The sequence below is a fragment of the Procambarus clarkii genome, chromosome 19, assembly GCF_040958095.1.
Source record: "Procambarus clarkii isolate CNS0578487 chromosome 19, FALCON_Pclarkii_2.0, whole genome shotgun sequence".
Taxonomy (NCBI): domain Eukaryota; kingdom Metazoa; phylum Arthropoda; class Malacostraca; order Decapoda; family Cambaridae; genus Procambarus; species Procambarus clarkii.
Genome location: NC_091168.1, coordinates 31,867,882 through 31,890,306, shown reverse-complemented (window position 1 = coordinate 31,890,306; position 22,425 = coordinate 31,867,882). Strand labels below are relative to the sequence as shown.

General features: G+C 41.5%; 2 protein-coding genes and 1 long non-coding RNA gene across 12 annotated transcripts in view; 1 reads left to right on the top strand and 2 right to left on the bottom strand.

Annotated features, from left to right (window-relative positions):
• Positions 1–3,518, top strand: part of LOC123757437 (uncharacterized) — a 202,557-nt gene extending 199,039 nt beyond the window's left edge. For all 9 annotated transcript variants that reach the window (XM_069327223.1, XM_069327224.1, XM_069327225.1 and 6 more), the window contains one exon: positions 271–3,518. In XM_069327223.1, coding sequence (XP_069183324.1) covers positions 271–1,291 — 1,021 coding nt within the window. In that variant the 3' untranslated portion in view covers positions 1,292–3,518. The remainder of the gene's footprint in view (positions 1–270) is intronic.
• Positions 1–12,268, bottom strand: part of LOC138366259 (uncharacterized) — a 97,311-nt gene extending 85,043 nt beyond the window's left edge. The window contains exon 1 of one of the 2 annotated variants that reach the window (XR_011229118.1): positions 11,526–12,268. This is a non-coding gene — a long non-coding RNA (uncharacterized lncRNA). The remainder of the gene's footprint in view (positions 1–11,525) is intronic. The other variant, XR_011229119.1, reaches the window with a different exon arrangement.
• Positions 12,269–13,996: 1,728 nt separating this feature from the next.
• LOC123757436 (tyrosine-protein kinase Abl) overlaps positions 13,997–22,425 on the bottom strand; it is a 106,113-nt gene continuing 97,684 nt past the window's right edge. The window contains exon 24 of the mRNA XM_069327444.1: positions 13,997–22,425. The gene's annotated coding sequence lies outside the window, so the exon portion shown is untranslated.

Sequence of the window (22,425 nt, the reverse complement as noted above, 5' to 3'; positions counted from 1 at the left end):
CTCGTTAGTCCCTGATGCGCATGGTAACGTTCATTTGTCATTATTTGTAAGATTTGTTTAGATAATTCTGTATAAAATGCATAGTTTGTATACGTTTTTATGGCATTAGGATCCAGCACCTTTAATAATTCTTTCATTTTTTGTTCTTATGTTTGAGGAATGAGAGTTTGAAATATTCACTGAGAAGATTTTTTGAAACACAAATTTGAAAATTGTTTGAAATTTTTTTGGCTTCGAACTGGAACGAGTCTAACGGAAGCATTCTTGCAGGTGGCCCGGCGGTGTGCTGCTGGTGGTGCGCGGCGAAGACAACCTCCGCAAGTGCTTCTACCGAGAACACCGTCTGGAGAACGAGCTGAACGGCGGAACATCACCAGTTCAAAATGTGTACAAGAGTCCGCCCGACGTAGAGGAGGAGGAGGAAGATGGCGGCGAAATATCAGAACAACGCCACTGGGAAGACGAGAATGTTGGCGGTGAAGTGTTTGATGATGATTATGAAGAGAGAACAAAAGACGGCCATAGTGATCTTTCACCACTCGCTCCTAATGATAAGATCAGGCTGCACAAATATGACCTGGTTGACAAAGTAGAAGCAATTACAAAAAGAAAGAACAGGAGGAATAAGAAGGACAAGAAGGAGAGACACAGTAAGGTTGAGGCTCGTCATGGCCGCTCCAGGAGGTCTCGGGGTAACGAGCGCCGCCCTCGAAGTGCTCCTCTCTTGCAGGACTCCTCCGTCAGGCACGAGGACCCGCTGACCAAACCATCAAGCAGCGCCATGGACCTCTTGCACAAGTTTAATGACACTGTGGATGTATTAACAGGCAACTCTTCATTTTCTAGCAGTGAAGAGTTCTTAGAGCAGTGCCGCGATGCCATCTTGAAGGTAGACCTCACTCCCTATATTGACTGGGAAAGCCGTATCAGCAAAATGGATGCCACCAACCCCGACTTCTGGAGATTTAATGTAAATTCTTCCGACTATTACTACTTCATATTTACATCCGACAACTCCATTGAGCTGAACCACTTGGGTTTCAATTTACAGTTGGACCGAGCAACCTACGACGTGAGCTCTCCTCTGGAAAGCTGCCGTAACTCTACGGAATGTGTGTTTTCTTTAGCATTCACTCAGACGGAGGCTGTGGTGGTGGAGGTTCCTGCAGAGGAGAACCTGCAGGAGCTTCACTCCTTTGAGGTCACCACCACCTGTCAGCCCCGCGTCCCCGTCTACATGGTGTTCATCCTACTCGTGCCCTTCATTATCTTGCTCTTCGCCTTCCAGTGAACTGTCCCGATGACAGCCATGGTAGTAAAATAATCATTGAGTTCTCGTCTATTACCAAAGGTGTGTACTCTCGGTGAGTAGTTAGTGACGATGAATAACTGTATGAAGCAAACTTCTCTACACGAAAGGTCACCTCTTAAAGACCAGTGAATAGCGTTAGAACAGCTTTCACCCGTGTGCGCGCGCGTGTGTACGTGCTCACGAACAATACAGAGGTGGTCAGCACACAGGACAAGCGTGGTCCTCATGGGTGACCAGAGTGGCGGGGCGGACACTGATAACCTTGCTGGTAGTGACCCGTCATCTCCTCCCATGGACCCAACGCTTATACTAGTCATTGCATCCCAAAAGACTAACATGTCGGCTAACATGAGTACTGCTGTACTCTTGTCATCAGTAAAACAGAGTAACTGTGGACAACTAAAACTCGTGCTTAACATGCACATGTGTAAATATTTAGTGTTCCTTGTCTACAAAGTCGTAGTGTACTCTTTCTGTGCGTAAATATACTGGAGAATATAACAGTGAGCCTGGTCTGGTGAGGCTGTGACGTGCTTGTGGGAGCATCATGTGTGTGGCGTCAACCAACTGGAGATGTCTACGGTTTTTGCAATGGCATTATTGAGCATAGTGTGTAAACATGCAGGTTTATTATAACTGTGATTATTCCTTAATCGTGTGAGGTGTCGGCCCACAGGTTTCAAGGAAACTTCATTTGCCAGGATAGGCTGACATAGGCTAAAATGTCATAGAATTGTAAGATGTTTAGATTACTCTCTTCTTTTTTTAAGAGGAGCAAAGTATATTAAAATATGAACATTTTTTTTATTTGATAATCAGGGGGTTTTGTTGGCAACAACACATTATCACGTCCCTTTGTTTTGGGGAATGTGTGAGGCCTTAAGGTACACAATTATAAGTTGTTTGTTTAGCTGCAGTTTTCTTTTAATTTGTATAATTTTTGTGCTCATTAAATGGAAACGAGAGTTGGTGACACTGGTGGGACATGGAAGCCTCTCTGCTCTGATGAGGGTTCCTTGTTTGGTGACACTGGTGGGACATGGAAGCCTCTCTGCTCTGATGAGGGTTCCTTGTTTGGTGACAAGTTTGGTAATACAAACACCACTTAACTGCCAACTGCAGAGTCAACAAGTCTAAAGTTGACAACAAAATTGATTTATAATCATTAATACTTTACAGTGTTGTTCAATGTCAGGCTTTAAACTGCATTTATGTTTTAATATAATGGATGAAGATTTTGTTAGCCTCCATATGACGAAAGTTATCTACCAATTCTAGAAAAAAAAATCTAGCATTTGATATGTTGCACAGTAACAGTTGACAGAGTATGGTAACCAGGGCCAGTATTCGTCAAGCATTGAGGCGTCCGCTCACGAAACCTGTACATTTTTACACAATCATGGCAGCTTTGGTTAAATTTATTACCCAGTTTAAGAGCTCTGAAGCACTACGAGGTTGTTCATAATAACCACCACCACTACCTTGTGTTGTGAAGTTTCCAAACTCGTACACAGTTTAATAAATGTAAACAAAGCCGCCATGTCTGAGGAAAGATGTACAGGGGCCAGATTCACGAAGCAGTTACGCAAGTACTTACGAACGTGTACATCTTTCCACAATCTTTGACGACTTTGGTTACAAAATGTGGTCTGGTCAACATACTTCAGCCACGTTATTGTGACTCATCGCCTGCACTTTGGTTACATTTATTAAAAAGTTTACAAGCATGAAAACTTCCAGATCATCTGTTATTGTTATAAACAGCCTCCTGTGCGTTTAAGCTCGTTAACTGTTTAATAATTGTAAAAAAAAAAAAAACCGTCAAAGACAGAGAAAAGATGTACAGGCTCGTAAGTGCTTGCGTAACTGCTTCGTGAATCTGGCCCCAGGTTTCGTAAGCGGGCCAAAATGCTTGATGAATACTGGCCCTGTATTGTGAACGCGGTAAAACTCACTTTTTCGTACAGGAAATATTACCATTTTGTGATGAGCAAGTCTTGAGCAAAATACATTCCATAATGTGAGTAAGTTGTGGAGGTGTGGAGCGTCTTCTGGTGGTTGTGTAGGGTCTTCCTGTATGTCTTCCTTCTTGCACGGTGCCTCAAAGCCAGTACAAATGTATGTATACCGTGTATGGATTTCATTGTGTTCTCAGTAAGTTATTTTGTACTTTGCTCACTTCTAAATAAAATAAAATAAAATCGCAGATTTAGTATTATTGAAGACCAATTGTGGCCACTTGGTACGACTTATTGAAATATTAAATGGGTGTTGATTACTGTCCGTGGCAAGATGCCATGCACTTTCTCACAAGATGAAGCCACCCAATGGGTGGCACGGGCATGAATAGCCCTTAATTCTCACAAGAGTGGAGACCAGCTATTTAGAGCCAGAGGTGAGGATCCTGTCGCACCGTCACCCTCAAGTTGTCTCCAACTACACCGTACAACCTTCCTTAAGGGCCTCCATCTCTTCTGACCTAGACAGGTACCTGCATGTACCCAATGGTCAACATCTTCAGTCACTTCCATGGGGAAAGGAAGCCATGGTCCTCAAGGGTCACCCTCTCGCTTTTGGTCCCAAATTTTAAACTTCAAGCATTATCAAGAGGAAACAGATGAGCGTCTCTGAAATTGGAAGATAATTTGAAGAAATGCTTGACAAATTCCGTGTTAATTACTCAGGGACAGTGACTACCCATTCCCCTAGTACAAATGACCCATTAATCATGCCATCCCCACCCCCCAATCAGCTGACAATTGTGGTAAATCGAATAACTAGTGTGTAATATAAGAAAACTACCCCCCAGGTTCCCTAACTGCTCATGATAAAGAATGACATGGTTGATGAAGCTCTAGCTCGTATACAAGCAGCCCGTCCTCATAAACAATGACCCAAAGTCCATTCCATGCACCCGCCAAACCCCAGCTGTTTATGAATGAAACACGGTTTACACACGACTCACAACTGATGACGTTCGAACACTTCCGGAACAAGTGCTTCACTGACGACTGTTGTTCGAACCACAACGCTGTAAATGCTTCACCCACGTACTACAAATAATCGCCAACAGAACCTAAACACACAACCTAACTAGTGCCTAAATATGCATAGTATGGCAATATGTAATAATATTAATTTATATTTGAGAAAAGTTCTGTTGTGAATGAACAGCATGTTAAAACTGACGAATGGGTCTTTGGTGTTGACCGCTGGATGGAATGGACTTGGTCTGAGGCCGGGTCGAATTATTAGGTTGATAGAACACTGTACTATAGTGTCACGTTTACGTCCAATATTCTCGATCAAGAAACCCTGGTTCGATCCCCAGGCTTGGCAGAAAAGATTGGGCAAGTTCCCTTTCAACTGATGTCACAGTTCACCTAGTAGTTATTAATAGGTGCCCGAGAGAGAGGTAACTGCTGTGGGTTGCATCCTGGGGAATGTCAGAAGTAATTATCAAAAGGCAGCAGCAAGCCGGGGAGACTATGTAACACCATCAGTGTCGCAGGATATTCAAAAGGCGCTAAATATATCTGAGGATTCCAATACGAGAACATAGGCGCATAAGGCGAGCGATATTAAAGGGGAGATGGTGACAGGTGTTAGTTGATGAGTCTTTGTTGTGATGAATGCCAACAAAGAGGTGGCACGGGGATGAATAGGCTGTACCACGGGGATGCTGTGGTTGTGGCGGCCTTATACTCCCGTTCACCTGACTGATGCTACACTCTGGTTACTTGTAAAACTGGTTGATAACTTACCTGTGCCAGTTAAATCCACTACGGGCTCGCCATAGCCCGTGATATTTGCAACTTTATGTTCAGAGTAGCTGGATCTAAAACAACAACAACAACAAACATCAACTTTCCTGGTATCTGGAGCCATTAGGGTTGTGGAGGTGACGGTTGGCGATGCTTCCCGCCCCGACACTCCGCGTTTCCTAATATAGACCAACTAACTCCCTTCGAAATCTGATCTTCCACTTTACATGCTTTTACCAAGTCTCATCTTAGGGAATGACTTAAGATGACATGTTTGCATCCTTACACTCTAAATAAGATTCACAATACCCTTCTGCACCGTAGCTCGCTGCCTCTAATATTCAAACGAACGGAAACTTTTCATACAGCTGTAGATTTATAATTGTTTCTACAAAATGTTTGTGCGTTACTTACCCAAGTCATAATAATAGTGTACTATGTAATTATTATAATTATATACCAAGTAATCAGTGTTTACATGCAGAAGCTTCGTCACTAATATCTACAAATGATTACACTTGTGGCTGGAGTGAAACATGTATTAGTCATAGAAAATACTTCCTGGATGAACGAACGCAACATTATTTTTGTAAAAGAGACTTAAGTTTCCCTACACCTAAGCCGACACGGGCTATGGGCCTCTCCTTACAAACACACACACCGTCAGAGATCATCCGTTGAACAATAACATAAACTCAAAAATAATAAGTCTACATTTACCTCTGTTTTAGTTTCCATGTCTGAAACTATGAAGGTGCTTGAAACTTACTTGCAAAACTAAGACTTCTATATTTATTTCTATATATCAGGCTTGTATATCTCGGGTAGCGTAGAAATATTAGGCTAGACAAAAATAACTTATTTTGCATACATTTATAGCAAAATATGATTATTATAACAAGAACATATCGCCCCTCCCCCCCCCCTTGCATCAAGAAGTTCAAACTCTCCCTGAAAGATGAAACCCGATCCTCAATTCTCAGCAAGTGTGTGCGTGTGGTCTTACTGCGTCTCTGTTTAGGGGAAGACTTTAAGACGAGCAAATTACAGCCTTGACCCTTTCTCGGCTTTCATACACATGTACTGATGTGTGTGCGCGCACGCGCGCGCGCGCACACACCGATAGGCTCGGTGCCCGATAGTGCCCAAGAGCCCGATAGGCTCAGGAATCTGTACACCTGTTGATTGACGGTTGAGAGGCGGGACCAAAGAGCCAGAGCTCAACCCCCGCAAACACAACTAGGTGAGTACAACTAGGTGAGTACACACATGCCGAAGAAATATAAGAAAATTCACTTTCGCAAACAGAGTGGTAGACGGTTGGAACAAGTTAGGGGAGAAGGTGGTGGAGGCCAAGACCGTCAGTAGTTTCAAAGCGTTATATGACAAAGAGTGCTGGGAAGACGGGACACCACGAGCATAGCTCTCATCCTGTAACTACACTTAGGTAATTACACTTAGGTAATTACACACACACGTGCACAACCCTCTAATTTGTACCCTTAAACACGTACACAATATGCAAACTAAAAGCATCATCACAGACCATGTACGATGACTGATCTCTCAATTCAGTCACACTGCTGAAGGTGACTATATTGAATACTTCATACCTTCATGACTACTACGAATTAGAGGTATTATCAGGCAACATCACCGTGACAAGGTTACTGAGGAAAGGAGGATAGAACAAATCAGTGAATCTGTAAGCTGGTACAACATGGTTGCAGCTGGCAACCCTAATCATTATGGACGAAGGAGGAGGAGGACGCGGGAGAGAATCAGTAATAGCAAGAATCCGTCTTGGATACAAATATCCATGGAGACTCGGAATGGAAACAACAATTGAACAGTGGAGTTGCAGAATCTGTGATGAGAGTGACGGACACCGCTTTGACCACTACCTACAAGAATGTGAATATCCGAGAAACATTAGAAAAGTGTGTAGAGTAATAAACCCCACATTGTTTCAGTTAGGAAAATGCCATTTGTCAAATATTGATACTGTTATTAAAAGTTTTCCCCATTTTGCACCCGCAAGATAACGTAAGATTTTAAGGATTGACAAATGTTAATCTTCTTGTTTGATAATCTGTTCATTTGAGACAATTAAGCAAGTTCCAGCTGTGTCTGGGTACAAGTGACAGGATGAACAACCCAACGGGTTTTCTTCCTATTGGGGAGTGTTGTACATGCTGCTATGGCGGTGTGTCCACTCACAGGATGAGTGACGCTGCCCAATACTGTCACTATGGCGGGGTGTCCACTCACAGGATGAGTGACGCTGCCCAATACTGTCACTATGGCGGTGTGTCCACTAACAGGATGAGTGGCGCTGCCCAATACTGTCACTATGGCGGTGTGTCCACTCACAAGATGAGTGGCGCTGCCCAATACTGTCACTATGGCGGTGTGTCCACTCACAAGATGAGTGGCGCTGCCCAATACTGTCACTATGGCGGTGTGTCCACTCACAGGATGAGTGGCGCTGCCCAATACTGTCACTATGGCGGTGTGTCCACTCACAGGATGAGTGGCGCTGCCCAATACTGTCACTATGGCGGTGTGTCCACTCACAGGATGAGTGACGCTGCCCAATAAACACGCCCATCGGGGCAAAATATATAAAAAAAAAAAAAAAAAAAAAAAAAAAGAGGAAGTGAGGGTAGTGCTATCATTGACCAGCTCGAGGGTTGCACTACTGAAAAGAATATACTGCAAGAATCGGTATATAACAGAACATCCCCCTTGCAAGTTGAACTGTTGACTATTCTTCAAACGCTCAACATAACTGAAAACACTGCAGCAAACAACTAAATTCTCTGACTCGCTCTCATTAATAGCTTAAAATTGCTTAATCAAATTGTAACGTGATTCTCTGAAGCCTAAATGTTGTGTCCCCTTCCCCACCCCGCTCACATAATGGTTAGGCTATTAGTCTGTTACCTCACTTGTTTGTGAATATGGCAACGCTTCAGTCAACCAACATTATAAGTTATATCATTATTGTTATTGTTGAAAATAATAATTATTACCCTTCCCTTCTGCTGGGTCATGAAGGAAGCCGACCTTATCAGTGATAATTTCATACTTCAGGTACGGTAAAAATGAGGATCTTAAACATAATACAGGGTACAAAACACAATCGAATCTGCCCATAGTAGGAAAGCAGCATGTAAAGGATTTGGGAATAATAATGTCCGACGATCTAACGTTTAGGGAGCATAACCAAGCAAATATCGCGTCAGCCAGGAAAATGATAGGATGGATTACGAGAACTTTCAAATCCAGGGATCCCATCACAATGGTTGTACTCTTCAAATCACTTGTGTTGTCCCGTATTGAGTACTGCTCAGTATTCACTTCCCCCCTTCAGAGCAGGAGAGATTGCTGAAATAGAGGGAATACAGAGAACATATACGGCACGCATAGACGAGATAAAGCACCTAAATTATTGGGATCGTCTCAAAGCTCTCCAAATGTACTCACTAGGAAGGAGACGAGAGAGATGCCAAATAATATACACCTGGAAAATACTGGAGGGCCAGGTACCAAATCTGCACAGCAAAATAACAACGTACTGGAGTGAACGATATGGAAGAAAATGCAGAATAGAACCAGTGAAGAGCAGAGGTGCCATAGGCACAATCAGAGAACACTGTATAAACATCAGAGGTCCGCGGTAGTTCAACGTCCTCCCAGCAAGCATAAGAAATATTGCCAGAACAACCGTGAACATCTTCAAGAGAAAACTAGATTATTTTTTAAAATAAATGCAGGACCAACCAGGCTGTGGTGGGTATGTGGGCCTGCGGGCAACTCCAAGCAACAGGCTGGTGGACCAATGAACAAATCCACAAGGGCCGTGACGAGGATTCGAACCTACGTCCGAGATTGATGCATTCATTTGATGCATCACGCATGATTTCTGTGTGTAATGAAGTCTGGTGGACCAAACTCTCACAAGTCAAGCCTGGCCTCGGGTGAAAGGGGACTGTGACGATCTCTGGAACCCGTAGGTGCGGGGCTCGGAAGTCCACCTCCTGGGGCTCGTGCGGCCCAGGCTCTGCTTCAGGAGGCTGGAGTCGTTCTTGCCCTTGATGGGGTGGTTCTTCTCCGGCCCCGACCACGGCGGTCTCCGGGTTTGGAGTCCATGTGCCTTCTTTTACCAACTTCGAGGTTAACTCCGGAACTGGAGACCCTAGAGCAATTCGTTGTTACCTTCAACCTCGTTCTGACAGTTCCTGCGACGGCGCTGGAACCAATCGTATTGGCGTTTGCCTTTCATTGGAGACTTTCGGCGCCGTGGAGAGGGGGGACCTGCCGCATGGGTGACAGCTTTTTCCCTGTATCAACCTACCCTGGCTTTGTGCCCTGGTGAGGCCACTCCAGACCAACAACCAGAGCGCAACTCCATAGTCTCCTGAGACTGGTGGATGCCTACTACTTCGTAGATGACAAGTCAGTAATTTGACTTAAACATCTGCTGCTACATAGTCTTCCCAGCTTTCCTCCTCATAATTACTCGTACAACGTACGAGTAATTATGTACGACTTACTCGTACGAGTTATGTAATTATTATGTAACCAACTGACATTATTTTTTCATGTTAAAATATCTCCTCCCCCCCACCCCTACCCCTCAATATGATCAAGGTTAAACGAGATATTTTCGTTACGTTAACTTAAGAAGTGAAGTGAAAAGAAGCATGTTATAACTTCGAACATGGTCGATATTAATTTTTAGCGACTTATGTCGTATTTTGTATCAGATTTTAATTTGATGGCAGTTCTTTCCTAATTCCCTAATCACTTGGACTGGACGGTAGAGCGACGGTCTCGCTTCATGCAGGTCAGCGTTCAATCCCCGACCGTGCAGGTGGTTGAGCACCATTCCATTCCCCCGTCCCATCCCAAATCCTTATCCTGACCAGTGCTATAAGAGTCGTAATGGCTTGGCGCTTTCCCCTGATAATTCCCTCCCTCTTTCCTAATTCCGTGTTATATTTGTAGGCTTCTGGTCCTGCAATGTTTGCCTTCACGGTACCCCCATATCACACACCTGTAGCCTAATGGCATGCCAAGTCGGTTCGCAATGGGTTCCTAGTTTTTTTTATGGGGGAAGGGACACATTTCCTTACATCTGATGCCTCTGTTCACCTAGCAGTAAATAGGTTCCGAAAGTTAGTCAACTATTGTGGGTTGACTAAAGGTCAGCAGTTGGCCTAGTGGGATCTTGATAAACCCAACAGATTTCCTGTCCCTGATAATGGGCAAGTATACCAAATCTTACACCTCTCCCTTTTCCCATATCTCAGGCCTGCATACAAGACACCTGGTTACGGGCTATTCATGTCCGTGCCACCTTTTATATGGCTTATCTTCATTAATCAAGACACCTGGGGTAAGACAGAGGAGCGTGGAAAATGGGATCCTGGGAACGAAGCAGCAGCACACAAGCCCTGGTGAAGGCAGAGGCAGTGTTGAAAACATTTTACCCTTCTCTAGGAAATATGACCACTACGTCATGTTGCCGAAAACTATATTTTGAAAAAAAAAAATAGGATTCAGTTTATGGCGCCTTTTCTCTACTTTTTGTGCCCATTTGCATGTTCTGATTACCCTGTCAAGCTTTGGATTACGTTTCCTGCATTGTTGTCATGACTGTGTTAGGGTGATAAGTTATATTGTATAGTTTTACTTGCTACGTTTTCAGTTATTCATGGGGTGTGTCTGTTTATATACTTTCTGGTGTTTGAAAATTCTTAATTCACATTTTTCCTTGCCATTATTTTCATTGTAACGAAATAAGTTAAATTTCCTACTTTCGGAGTAGTCAAACTAACCTTTGACTTGAAGCTAAAGAAGGTACTTCTTCAACTGTACATATCTCTGCTGCACCCAATTTGGATAACTGTATTCAAGCTTGGGGACCATCTTCAGAAGGACATATCTACTATGGAGAAAGTTAAACATAGACAAAAACCATCCCGGAACTAAGTCGAATCTTATACTAAGAACAGTGAAAGGGTCTCAGGATTAACACTCCACATCAGGCATGACAGGGCTGATCTCATCCAAAATTATAATACTGAATAATTTGGAGGATATTGATCCAAACTACTATAGGCTTCTATAGTACTACCTACTACTACTCGTATAGGCTTCCTATATGAGCCTTCTATGTTCATGGAGTTAGGCTAGGTCTTATGTTGCTAATAAAAAAGTTTCTGGTTTCTCCATATTCAATAACACACACGTGCCTAGCTAGTGGTTCATCCCGACATATTGGTACTTTCAGCCACATCGTTACTATCAGTAATCTACCTTTTGAGGCTTTGACAAGAGGTTTTTCACTTTAAATTACTACAGTATTTACTGTACAAGTTACAACTGTAATCAAGGAACGTTAAAAACATTCCCTAACTTAAGTAAATATGGTTACTAACCTGCTGCAGGAAACTGAGCAGCTCTCCAACGCAGGTCCGTCTCCAGTGACAGCCACAAGCCGTCTGACAATTGTTGTGGTAGACCTGACCTGCCTCTAGATAGTGTTGCCAGCTCCTTGTGTAATGACGTTCTTTACCAAGTACAAAAAGCAAAAACTAATCATTGGCAAGTATAAAAAAAAACCAGCTTAATACACAATGGAGCTTTAAATTTAAATTTAAATTAATATTTGCCTGAAGTCTGAAACTATAAAGAATGGTTATACGTGGCAGCGTCGCCTCAGTTAACTGCCACCTGACGACAAATTTAACTATCAATCTTCATCCTTCCAGGAGGTAAGAATAATTCAACTTGAACCGATCATCTGGGTTGGAGTAAACTGAACACAAGCATCCACATTGTCTATAAAGTGTGCAAATCGTCAAGATGAATGTGGTCATCATGATAGACATAAAAATATTTGGCCCACATAATAGTGGAATGAAAAGGCTGTTGCTGGAAGTGTGAGCACTCGATGCCAGGACGTCGCCTTGAACTTCTTGGAAGGTGCTGAAGTAACCATCAAAGTTTGAGCCACTCCAGATTTGCATCACCAAGTGAGAGGATACAAGTCTTAAAGCATGATCTAGGCCCACTACAGCCGGAGGTATGGAACCCAATCTCCCAACACAGTACGACTTTGGGGGACCTGGTCGCCCACCCGACAAGCCTGAAGAGTAATGTGGTCAGAACTAAACAAAAAACAAGTCTGTAGTAGACCTCGCTGCCCTACAACCTTAGGGAGTAACTGGAATAATATACGTATCTACCTGAGGGCCACTAATACTAGTGGCCTCGACGAGGACACGAAGCTAGCGGCTTGTAAGGGTCCCCCCCCCCCCCACAGTTGCCTTGATGATCTTTTCCAGCTGTATTTTAAAACCCAGCAAAGTTTTGGCGTTTACGGCTTCGGCGGGAAGGTGGTTCCACAGGTTTACAACCCTATGGGTGAAAAAACATCTCCTGCTTTCTGTCCTACATTGTGGCTTGTTGAGCTTTGAACCCGTTGCTCCTCGTTCGTGTTAGCTTTCTCGTATCAGGAACAGTTGAGGGCCACAGGGCTAACAATACTGCAGACAAGGCATCCCAGGCTGGATCTAATAGAAACCTTCAAAATGCTAAATAATTTGGACGATGTCGATCCGGACAATTTCTTCAAAAGGTCAGATGTAACACTAACAAGGAGCAACGGGTTCAAGCTCAACAAGCCACAATGTAGGACAGAAAGCAGGAGATGCTTTTTCACCTATAGGGTTGTAAACCTGTGGAATCACCTTCCCGCCGAAGCCGTAGATGCCAAAACTTTGCTGGGTTTTAAAATACAGCTGGAAAAGATCATCCGGGCAAATGGGAGTGGGGGGGGGGGACTCTGACAAGCTGCCAGCTTCCTGTCCTCGTCCAGGCCACTAGTATTTCTGGCCCCTCAGTTAAATAAGTCCAGTAAGATATCTGTCATGCTGTGACCCCTTGCAAAATCAAATTGGGGTGGGAGAAAAACTAGCATAATGTTCCAAGAATCATACGAGATTCACATTAATCATACACTAAGAGTTTGCAAGCAAGTACTGTACTGTAATTATTACCAAAAAAAAGGCACAAAACCATAGCATCATTAGTGTTGCAGTATATTCAAAAGGCGCTAAAATATCACTGAGAATGTTAATACGAGAGCAAAAGCATATAAGGCAAGCAATATCAAAGGTTTCGGATTTACTAAAGGATGCTATCTAGCGACAAATGACCTCAAGGGCCATTAGGAAAGCAAGACACATGAACGTTCTGGAAATCAGGATATTCTACAAGGATTCATCTTGGAAAATTGTGTGAGGCTAACCCCAAGCATCTGGCCTCCAACCTCAAAGACACAGACAAAGTTTATGCCAAATCTAATATCATCTACAAATGATGTACTCATCTTGGCCAACATATCATATTCTGGGTGTTGGAAACATTTAGTCTGGCTCCTATTCTTTGGCCAGAAGAGGGCCTTCTGGATTAGCAAAGCATGCCCTGCTCCACCCCTCCCACCTCCATGATTATTTAGCTTCAAGTGCAACAAAGAATGTTGAAAGGTGGACAAGTTAAATTTCATTGCCCACCTCACTCAAATCAATGTGCAAAATTGGATAGAACAAGCTTAAGCACTATCCTTAACTGCAAATATGTAATCAGAAGACTATTTATAATTCCACTTGAAGTACAGTAAATTCGGTGCACTCCAATTCAAGGCAAACAACACTTCGCAGAGAAATAAAAGTGACGACATTTCAGTCCATTGTAGACCCTTATTAAGTTGTGACATAGCAGGAGTAGGGAGAGTCAATACAAAGCAAATATAGTACCATATACTGTATATGGTACTGTAGTTAAAAACAGGTCATTAGTTAGATTATACATCTTTGATTTGTGTTAAGGTCAGTAAAATCTAAAATACCTTCAATTTTCTTTATTTGATTATATTTAAATATGTTTCATAAAAATGTAAGTTATACCAGTGTTGGTACCAAAGACATGAAAGCATTGCAAATGAATCACAGAATATGTTGGCAAATAATAAATTATAAAATACTAGTTGCTGCTTCTTTTGTCTGTCGCTGCAAGTACCAGGTATCTCTATATTACAGTTAAGTCATCTCGTGAGTCAGATGAGAGCAATTTGCCCTAGGGATCAACCCATTAAAAAATATAAATAAAAAACAGGCCCATGAGCCCAAGTCATACTGTTCTTGCATACTGACAGAGCTTCCAGTTACCAACTAAAATATACCCTAAGGGAAGATATCTTGCTAATATTGGTGGCTTACAAGATGCGACATTTATTACCAAGCTGTATAATATATAACTGCATCTTTCAGGCTCTGAGGAAAATATTATCTCTGTGATGGTCGGCCACATGTATTACAAAACTGTGGGGAAGAAGTTATTGAAACATGATATCTGCTCCATAGCTACATACCTGCCAAGCTGCTTAGGATTTGTTCCCAGAATTAAATAATATATGGAGATGCATAATTCACCGACTCATCTTTGCCCTCTGAATTTCCATATCATATTTATAATTCAACTTTAGTAATCATTTGCATATCTTTATAAACATATTACGGTATAACCCAACCCACACATATGAAATGAAAGGGACGATTTTTCAGTTCTGGACTTTTATCAAGTCGTGACATGCTAAGGATCCAGGATGGGCTGAAACATCATCATTTTGAATTCATATATGTAGGTTGGGTTACTTATTTCAGCCACATTATTGTGACTTATTCTCTGCTTATAAATGTATTGTTCACAATTGGGACCTTACAGGAAATTACTGTAATACTGTTACTTTAAAAATTGGGTCTGACATCTGGCAAAATGGGGTAATTAAAAATACTATATCTAGTGGTATTGATTAATAAAACCTCATAAAAATCTTAATAAAAATGTCTAAGTCAATATCCATACAAATGTCCTACACAGTTTTAGAACTTACCTGTACAAGGACTAAAAAGTCACACGGGATGCAAAATTTCATCCAAGGGTCTTTGTACGAGACTCTCCACACTATACTTGTCACGACAAATAATTCAAAGCATCTTGAAAGAATAAATGGTAGAGTGTAAATCCAATGACTTTTACCTTCAGGAATACATTTTATATTAACTCCCACTAAACACTTTTCAGATCTATTGTGAGGAGTGTTAAGCTGAGAAAACACTTGAATAATATAATACCCAACCCACACATGACAGAAAGGAAATCAACAACCTTTCGGTCCCTCTGAACCCTTATCAAGTTGACGTGATAAGCATCCAGGACAAACAAAATCATCTTCACTTTCCTTTCCACATGTGTGGGTTAGATGTCAAAATTTCTGTGATATTATTGTGACTTATTCTCTGCATTTGTATAGTGTATAACAATATTAATAATTGGAGACCTGAAAAACTGTTACAATTCAGCAATAAGTTACAATACTGTACATGTAAAACTAAAATGTTTACAACTTTAAGCGTGGGAGATTACTGTTCTCTGTTGATCATATACATAAAGTATCACTTAAAAAAAATGCATTAATATTCTCCTTGTAAATACCTTGGTCAACCTATACCCTAAAATTTAGTTTGATAAATAAATTAGTCATTAATACTTAAACAGTGGACCATGTATTATTCAACTGTCTATATTTAAGACCTTTGTAGCAAGAACACAGCTCATAAGCCTCCACTCTGCTAGAGCAGCACAGCCTACCTATTTTCCAATGTGGAAAGTTGTTACATTACAGCTGTTTTGTGGAACATTGTTACATTGCACCAATATTGTTGAATGTTGCTACATTACAGCCACTTTATAGAACATTGTTACATTGCAGCCACTTTGTAGAACATTGTTACATTGCAGCTACTTTATGGAACTATGCTACACTGCAGCTGCTTTGTGGAACTATGCTTTGTTGCAGCTGTTTTTCAGAATGTTGCTGCATTACAGCAGTATTGTGGAACATTGCTACATTGCAGGTGTTCGTGGAATGTTGCTACAAAGCAGCCGTTTTGTGAAACATTGCAGCAGCTTTGTGGAATGTTGCTACATTGCAGCTGCTTTGTGGAACATTGTTATAGTGCAGCTGCTTTGTGGAACATTGTTATAGTGCAGCTGTTTAAACAATCCCATGCTGCGTGTTACTTCTTCCATCAAATTAAAAACTCAATAAACAACCTATCTCAAACTGCATATCATAATTCATTACTATACTACTGACAAAAAATATAATAATGCCTTCCTCAAAACAATAATAAAAAAAAAATCATTAAACGTTTATATACACACTAAAGATGCTTTTCATAGCAGGGGATACATACTACCATCACACAGGTGCCGGTATCCTGCAGACTGCACTAAATAGTTCAACTGCCCAACCACACACAAAAAAAAAAAAAAAAAAAAAGAGGTAGGCTAATATAAAAAAAAAAATTATAACCTAACCCACACACACATGAAATTAAAGTAACATTTCGTTATGTCCTTGACTTGATAAGGGTCAGGGTTGGACCAAAATGGCATCACATTAATTTTGTGTGTGTGTGTGTTGGGTTATTTGTTTCAGCCACATTACTGTGACTTATTATCTGCAAATACAACTTGTCTGTCAGCCTTTGTTAAGGAAGGCAAGATAGGCCTGCTAAAAGCAACAAACCCGTGTTCATTATTGGGACACCTTATGGCTACCAGCTTCATAGGAGTTGGCAACCACTATGATTTTATCCAGGATATGCATTGCCTCATTCGCAAGACAACATCCCATTTAGGCTTTAGGTAAACTCACAATGTACGAACCTCAGAGTTCACAGATATGCATGCATGCGTGTGCGTGTGTGCGCGTGTGTGTGTGTGTGTGTGTGTGTGTAATTACCTAAGTGTAGTTACAGGATGATGAGCTACTCTTGTGGTGTCCCGTCTTCCCAGTACTCTTTGTCATGTAACGCTTTGAAGTTCATAGTATTGACGGTTTTAGCCTACACCACCTTCTCAACTAACTTGTTCCAACCATCTACCACTCTGCAAAACAAAATGTTCTAATATTTTTCTGTCTCTGTGTGTGTGCATGTATGTATGCATTGTGTGTGTGTGTGTGTGTGTCTCTGTACATGTGTGAGTGATACAGTTCGTGCATCAGCTATAAAGTGAGAGGATGAATGGAAATACAATCAAGTTCAAGGAGAAAGAGAGCAAAATTAAGAAAAAAAGGAGGGAGTAGGAAGAGCACACAAGAAACGATGGAGGCATGTTCCTTTAGTGCTAAAGTGTATATTTATCTACACAAGCACTGGAAGATATTCAGAATCAGTCAAGCAATCACACTAAATAATTTTATTTTCATGGTGAAGAGTTAATATAATTTTCTCAAACTTTTTCTGATGAACACAAACACACACACACACACACACAATGATTTATAGATGAATGAATTTGCAGTGTGAATTATTAAAATGGGCAGACAAATATACAAAGATCGCTATAAGAAATTGGCCTTCTTTAGTATAATAACCACAAAAAAACATTAATATTTACTCATTAAAGCAATTGAGTATAGATATTTCTCATACAAATAATATTACTTTAGTTCAATATTTCAACTCTTCTTATAGCAAAATACTTTAATTGCCCCTAATATTTTGTTTTGACCAATAGCAGGTTTTGAACTGACAGCTAGTTTTTTGTGGACATAATTACTTATCTTATTACCCTCTGTTACCACTAGATATTTCTTTCAACCAAGAGAGGTATGCCTGATTTCCCATGCCAACCCTACACTCTTCTCAGTACAAATAAAACAGTACTGTACAATATTCTTAAAAATACAAATTTTCACCATCTACTGATTCAAACAATATTATGAAGCTTTCTTAAAACTACAAGTTTCTTCTCTTCCACTCTGTGTACACCTTGTACAAACGAGCAAACAGTACAGTGTACAGTATTCACAATGAAATAACAATAGTGTAGTACAGTATGACATATCTATGAGAAAATCCTTTTTTGAAGCAAGGTGGTGGATTTGAACACACATCCCAAGTCTCGTCATGCATCTAGGATGACCCGAGATACGAGTTCAAGTGTGTTGCATTGCAGCAAAAAAAAATTCTCAAGGCAATATATATATACAGTACAACATTGTTATGTTATAATATAAACATGATCATAAAATGTACTTAAAAATTCTCATATTACCCTTACCTTTGTGTATATATTGTTTATTAGAGGCATTTACAGTGCGAGAATGTGTTGGTGGGTGAGCGGTGGAGGTTGGTAATATTGTGGTGGGTGAGGGGTGGAGGTTGGTAATATTGTGGTGGGTGAGGGGTGGAGGTTGGTAATATTGTGGTGGGTGAGGGGTGGAGGTTGGTAATATTGTGGTGGGTGAGGGGTGGAGGTTGGTAATATTGTGGTGGGTGAGGGGTGGAGGTTGGGAATATTGTGGTGGGTGAGGGGTGGAGGTTGGGAATGTGTTGGTGGGTGAGAGTTGGAGGTTGGGAATGTGTTGGTGGGTGAGAGTTGGAGGTTGGGAATGTGTTGGTGGGTGACGGGTGCAGGTGAGTAATGTGTTGTTGGATGAGGGGTGGAGGTTGGGAATGTGTTGTTGGATGAGGGGTGGAGGTTGGGAATGTGTAGGTGGGTGAGAGTTGGAGGTTGGGAATGTGTAGGTGGGTGAGGAGTGCAGGTGAGTAATGTGTTGGTGGGTGAGGGGTGGAGGAGATTGGTAATGTGTTGGTGGGTGAGGGGTACAGGTGGGTAATGTTATGGTGGATGAGAGGTGGAGGTTGGGAATGTGTTGGTGGGTGACGGGTGGAGGTAGGAAATGTGTGGTTGGTGATAGTACTGTAAGGGGAGAAGAGGGTCATGTGTGGATGCTTATAAGGGCCAGGTAGATGATATGGGAAGGTAGTGATCATTATAGAAAGGTGGCAGCAGATGATGTTTGGGCAGTGGTGGTAAAGAGTCCTTATATAGTTAAACACAAGACAAAGTTGGAGAATGTTCAGAGGTATGCCACCAGACTAGTCCTAGAACTATGAGATTCAAATTACAAAGAAAGGAAAGGATACAGGAATTAAAATTCACACTGCTGGATGACATAAGTTATGGAAAATGTGGATTGCCATGTTGGTAGACAAAATTCTCAAGCAACTGACAGGGCAGACAAAGATAGACTACTTAGCATGAGTGGAGCTTCAACATAGGGATGCAGGTGGAAACTCGTGCACCCAAATGAGCCAGACACATTAGAAAACAAATTCTGTGTCAGAGTAGTTAACTTATTAGTGAGGTGGTGGAGACCCCATATACTGTTTCAAATGTAGACATGATAGTGCCCAATATGCTCAAGAATCTGTACACCAGTTGATTAAAAATTGAGAGGAGGGGGACCAAAACACACACGAAAGTAATTAAAGAAGGCCCCAGCCGGGAAGGCTATGTAGCACCATCAAATGTGCTGGATAATCAGAGGGCGCTAAATATTACTGAGAAAGCCAATATGAGAACAGAAACGCATAAGGCAAACGATATCAAAAGTATCCGATTCACCAAGAATTCTATTGAGAGACATGTGACCGCAGGGAATGGTCCGAAAGCAAGACACACGCTCGTCCTGGAAGTTAGGACATTCAACAAGGATATGCACAACTGTAAGAGGGACAATCCAGTTAGGACAATAAGGAGCAGGGCAATGCTCCATTAAGTGTCTGTAAGTTAAGCACATATGGCCAATACGCAACCTTGCCAGAGCCATTTCCCACCGCCGGTTACGGTGGCAGGAAGAATACCTGTACCACAGGGACACACTACTCTTAAGAGTACACAGTTTGTTACCAGTAACAAAAGTCCAACAACCCTGCCATCGGCCAAGGATGGAGGAATGAATAACGATAAAAGTCGGAATGAGGAATACCTTTACGGGAGATGGGACAAGTGCGGATAGCGTCCTTAGCGGCAGCGTCCACACGCTCATTTAAAGAGACACCAATATGGCTGGGAACCCAGCAAAACTCAACTGTCTTAAATCTACTAGTGATAAGAAACAGCCAATGTTGAATCTCGCCTACCACCGGATGGACTGGATTAAAGGACTTCAGAGCCATGAGGGCACTGCGAGAGTCAACTTCAACCACAAAGGAGAATTGACAGCACTAAAACACACAAACTCTTCCTCTTCCAGAACAATTAGAAGAGTACAATAATCAGATATTGAGTTAGATAAAGTACAGTATTGTTAAGAATTAACCCAAAAGTTAAGCACATTAGCTACTGGGCCTGCTTCACAACTGTCCCATGTACTTTAAAAGCTATAGATTATAGGCTATAGTCACCTCTTCCTTCAAGTCGTTCCACATGTTCACTACTTTGAAGGAGTATATCTGTTTAAGAAGAAATGAAACTGAAGAAGGCCTATTGGCTCATATGTGTCCACCCAAACTCATTTGTATATCAGTATACTGTATGCCTAACCCACACTTGAAATAATCGAGTAATCCCACACCTATTATGTTACCCGGTAATTTGTTCCATAAATTACAACCCTGTCATTCCAGAATCTACATTCCTCAACCCCGTACCAACTGTTTTGCGTTCCACACCATATTGACATATTTAACACTCCCACCAGTATCCATTACATCTTTATACCCCTGACTCTTTTCTGCTTCTAGTTTCCACCTACATCCTTGTTGTATTTCTCACTTAGAGAAGTCCGTCCTTCTCCATTTGGTCATGTCTCAGTATCTTGTACAACATGGTCATGTCTCCTTTGGTTCTATGTCCCTTCAATGTTTGTAAGTTCAACTCCAGATGGCATGTATGTGAGATAATTTGGAGTGGATGTTTCTGGGGTGAGGGAGGGGGAATAAACAAAAATATTATTTATTAACTCTAGATATGGTGTGATCACATGATGATAGTCAAGAATGGTATTACAGTGTATAAGTTATCAATGAACATTTAAAAGATTGGTACTGTAGATTCCATTAAGTATAATGTGTACAGTATTAATTGAGAGGAGAGTTGGTTTATATTCAGTATACACATTTATTTCATCAATTAGCCAGTGGGCTGAAAATACAAATAGGTAATTTAAATACTAAAGAAAACCCATATAAATGTTTAAGCAGTTCTATAATGTGGACTCTGTGATACTAACCAAAGGTCAATATAGGCTCTTTTTCCGCAAGTACGAACAACTTGCAGCGTTGCACCTTCTGGGGTTAATGGGAGGAAAATTATATACTGAACTACAAGCCATGATTCAGGTGCATTACAAGTTACAATCTAATACTTTAAGCTGTTCTTACTACTGTATATAATAATTGGCTATGGTGCAAAGCTTCTTAGTGTTGCAAATGCAATAAGACATTAACAGGAGCATTCCTAGAGATGTTTCCTTACAGCAGATGCTTCTGTTCACCTAGTAGTAAATAGAGATTTGGGAGTTAGGCAACTGCTGTGGGCTGTATCCTCAGGAAAGTCAGTTGTTAGCCTAGGGAAGACCATACAGATGATGCCTCTGTTCACTTAGCAGTAAATAGGTACCCAGGAGCTAGGCAACTGTTGTGGGTTGCATTTTGGAGGTCAGTTGTTGACCTAGGGGGAAACTGTGAAAAGCTTCCTGTCCCTGGTACTGGGAAAGTATATAGTGATCAGGACGAGTGATGTCTGGGTAACTAAATACATGAAAGACGTTTTTGTTGGGCACTGACAGCAGGCTGTCTTTACCTCCACATACACACACACATTAAACACACCTGTCATAGCTATTACATACAACAAACAAGTTTATAAGTCTAAATTAAATGTACTTTCTGAAACAAGCTGCTCATACCCTGAATGCCCTCTAGTAGTGTTTGTAAGTAAGTAATTATCAAAAGTAAGCACCAAGCCGGAAAGGCTATGAAGCACCACTAAATGTGCGGAATAATCATATGGCGCTAAATATCACTAAGAATGCCAATATGAGAACAGAAATGCATAAGGCAAGAAAGTAAGGAATTATCAAAAGAAGGCACCAAGCCGGGAAGACTATGTAGCACCATCAAATGTGTGGAATATTAAGAAGCCACTAAATATCACCAAGGATGCCAATAAAAGAACAGAAACGCATAAGGCGAACGACATCAAAAGTATCCGATTCACCAAGAATTCTATCGAGGGACAAGTGACCGCAAGGGACAGTCGGAAAGCAAGACACATTCATCCTGGAAGTCCGGACATTCAACAAGGATATGCACGACAGTAAGAGAGAGAGAGAATGCAGTTTGGACAATAAGGAGCAGGGTGGTGCTCCATTAAGTGCCCATGAGTAAAAGAGTATGGCCAATGCATAAC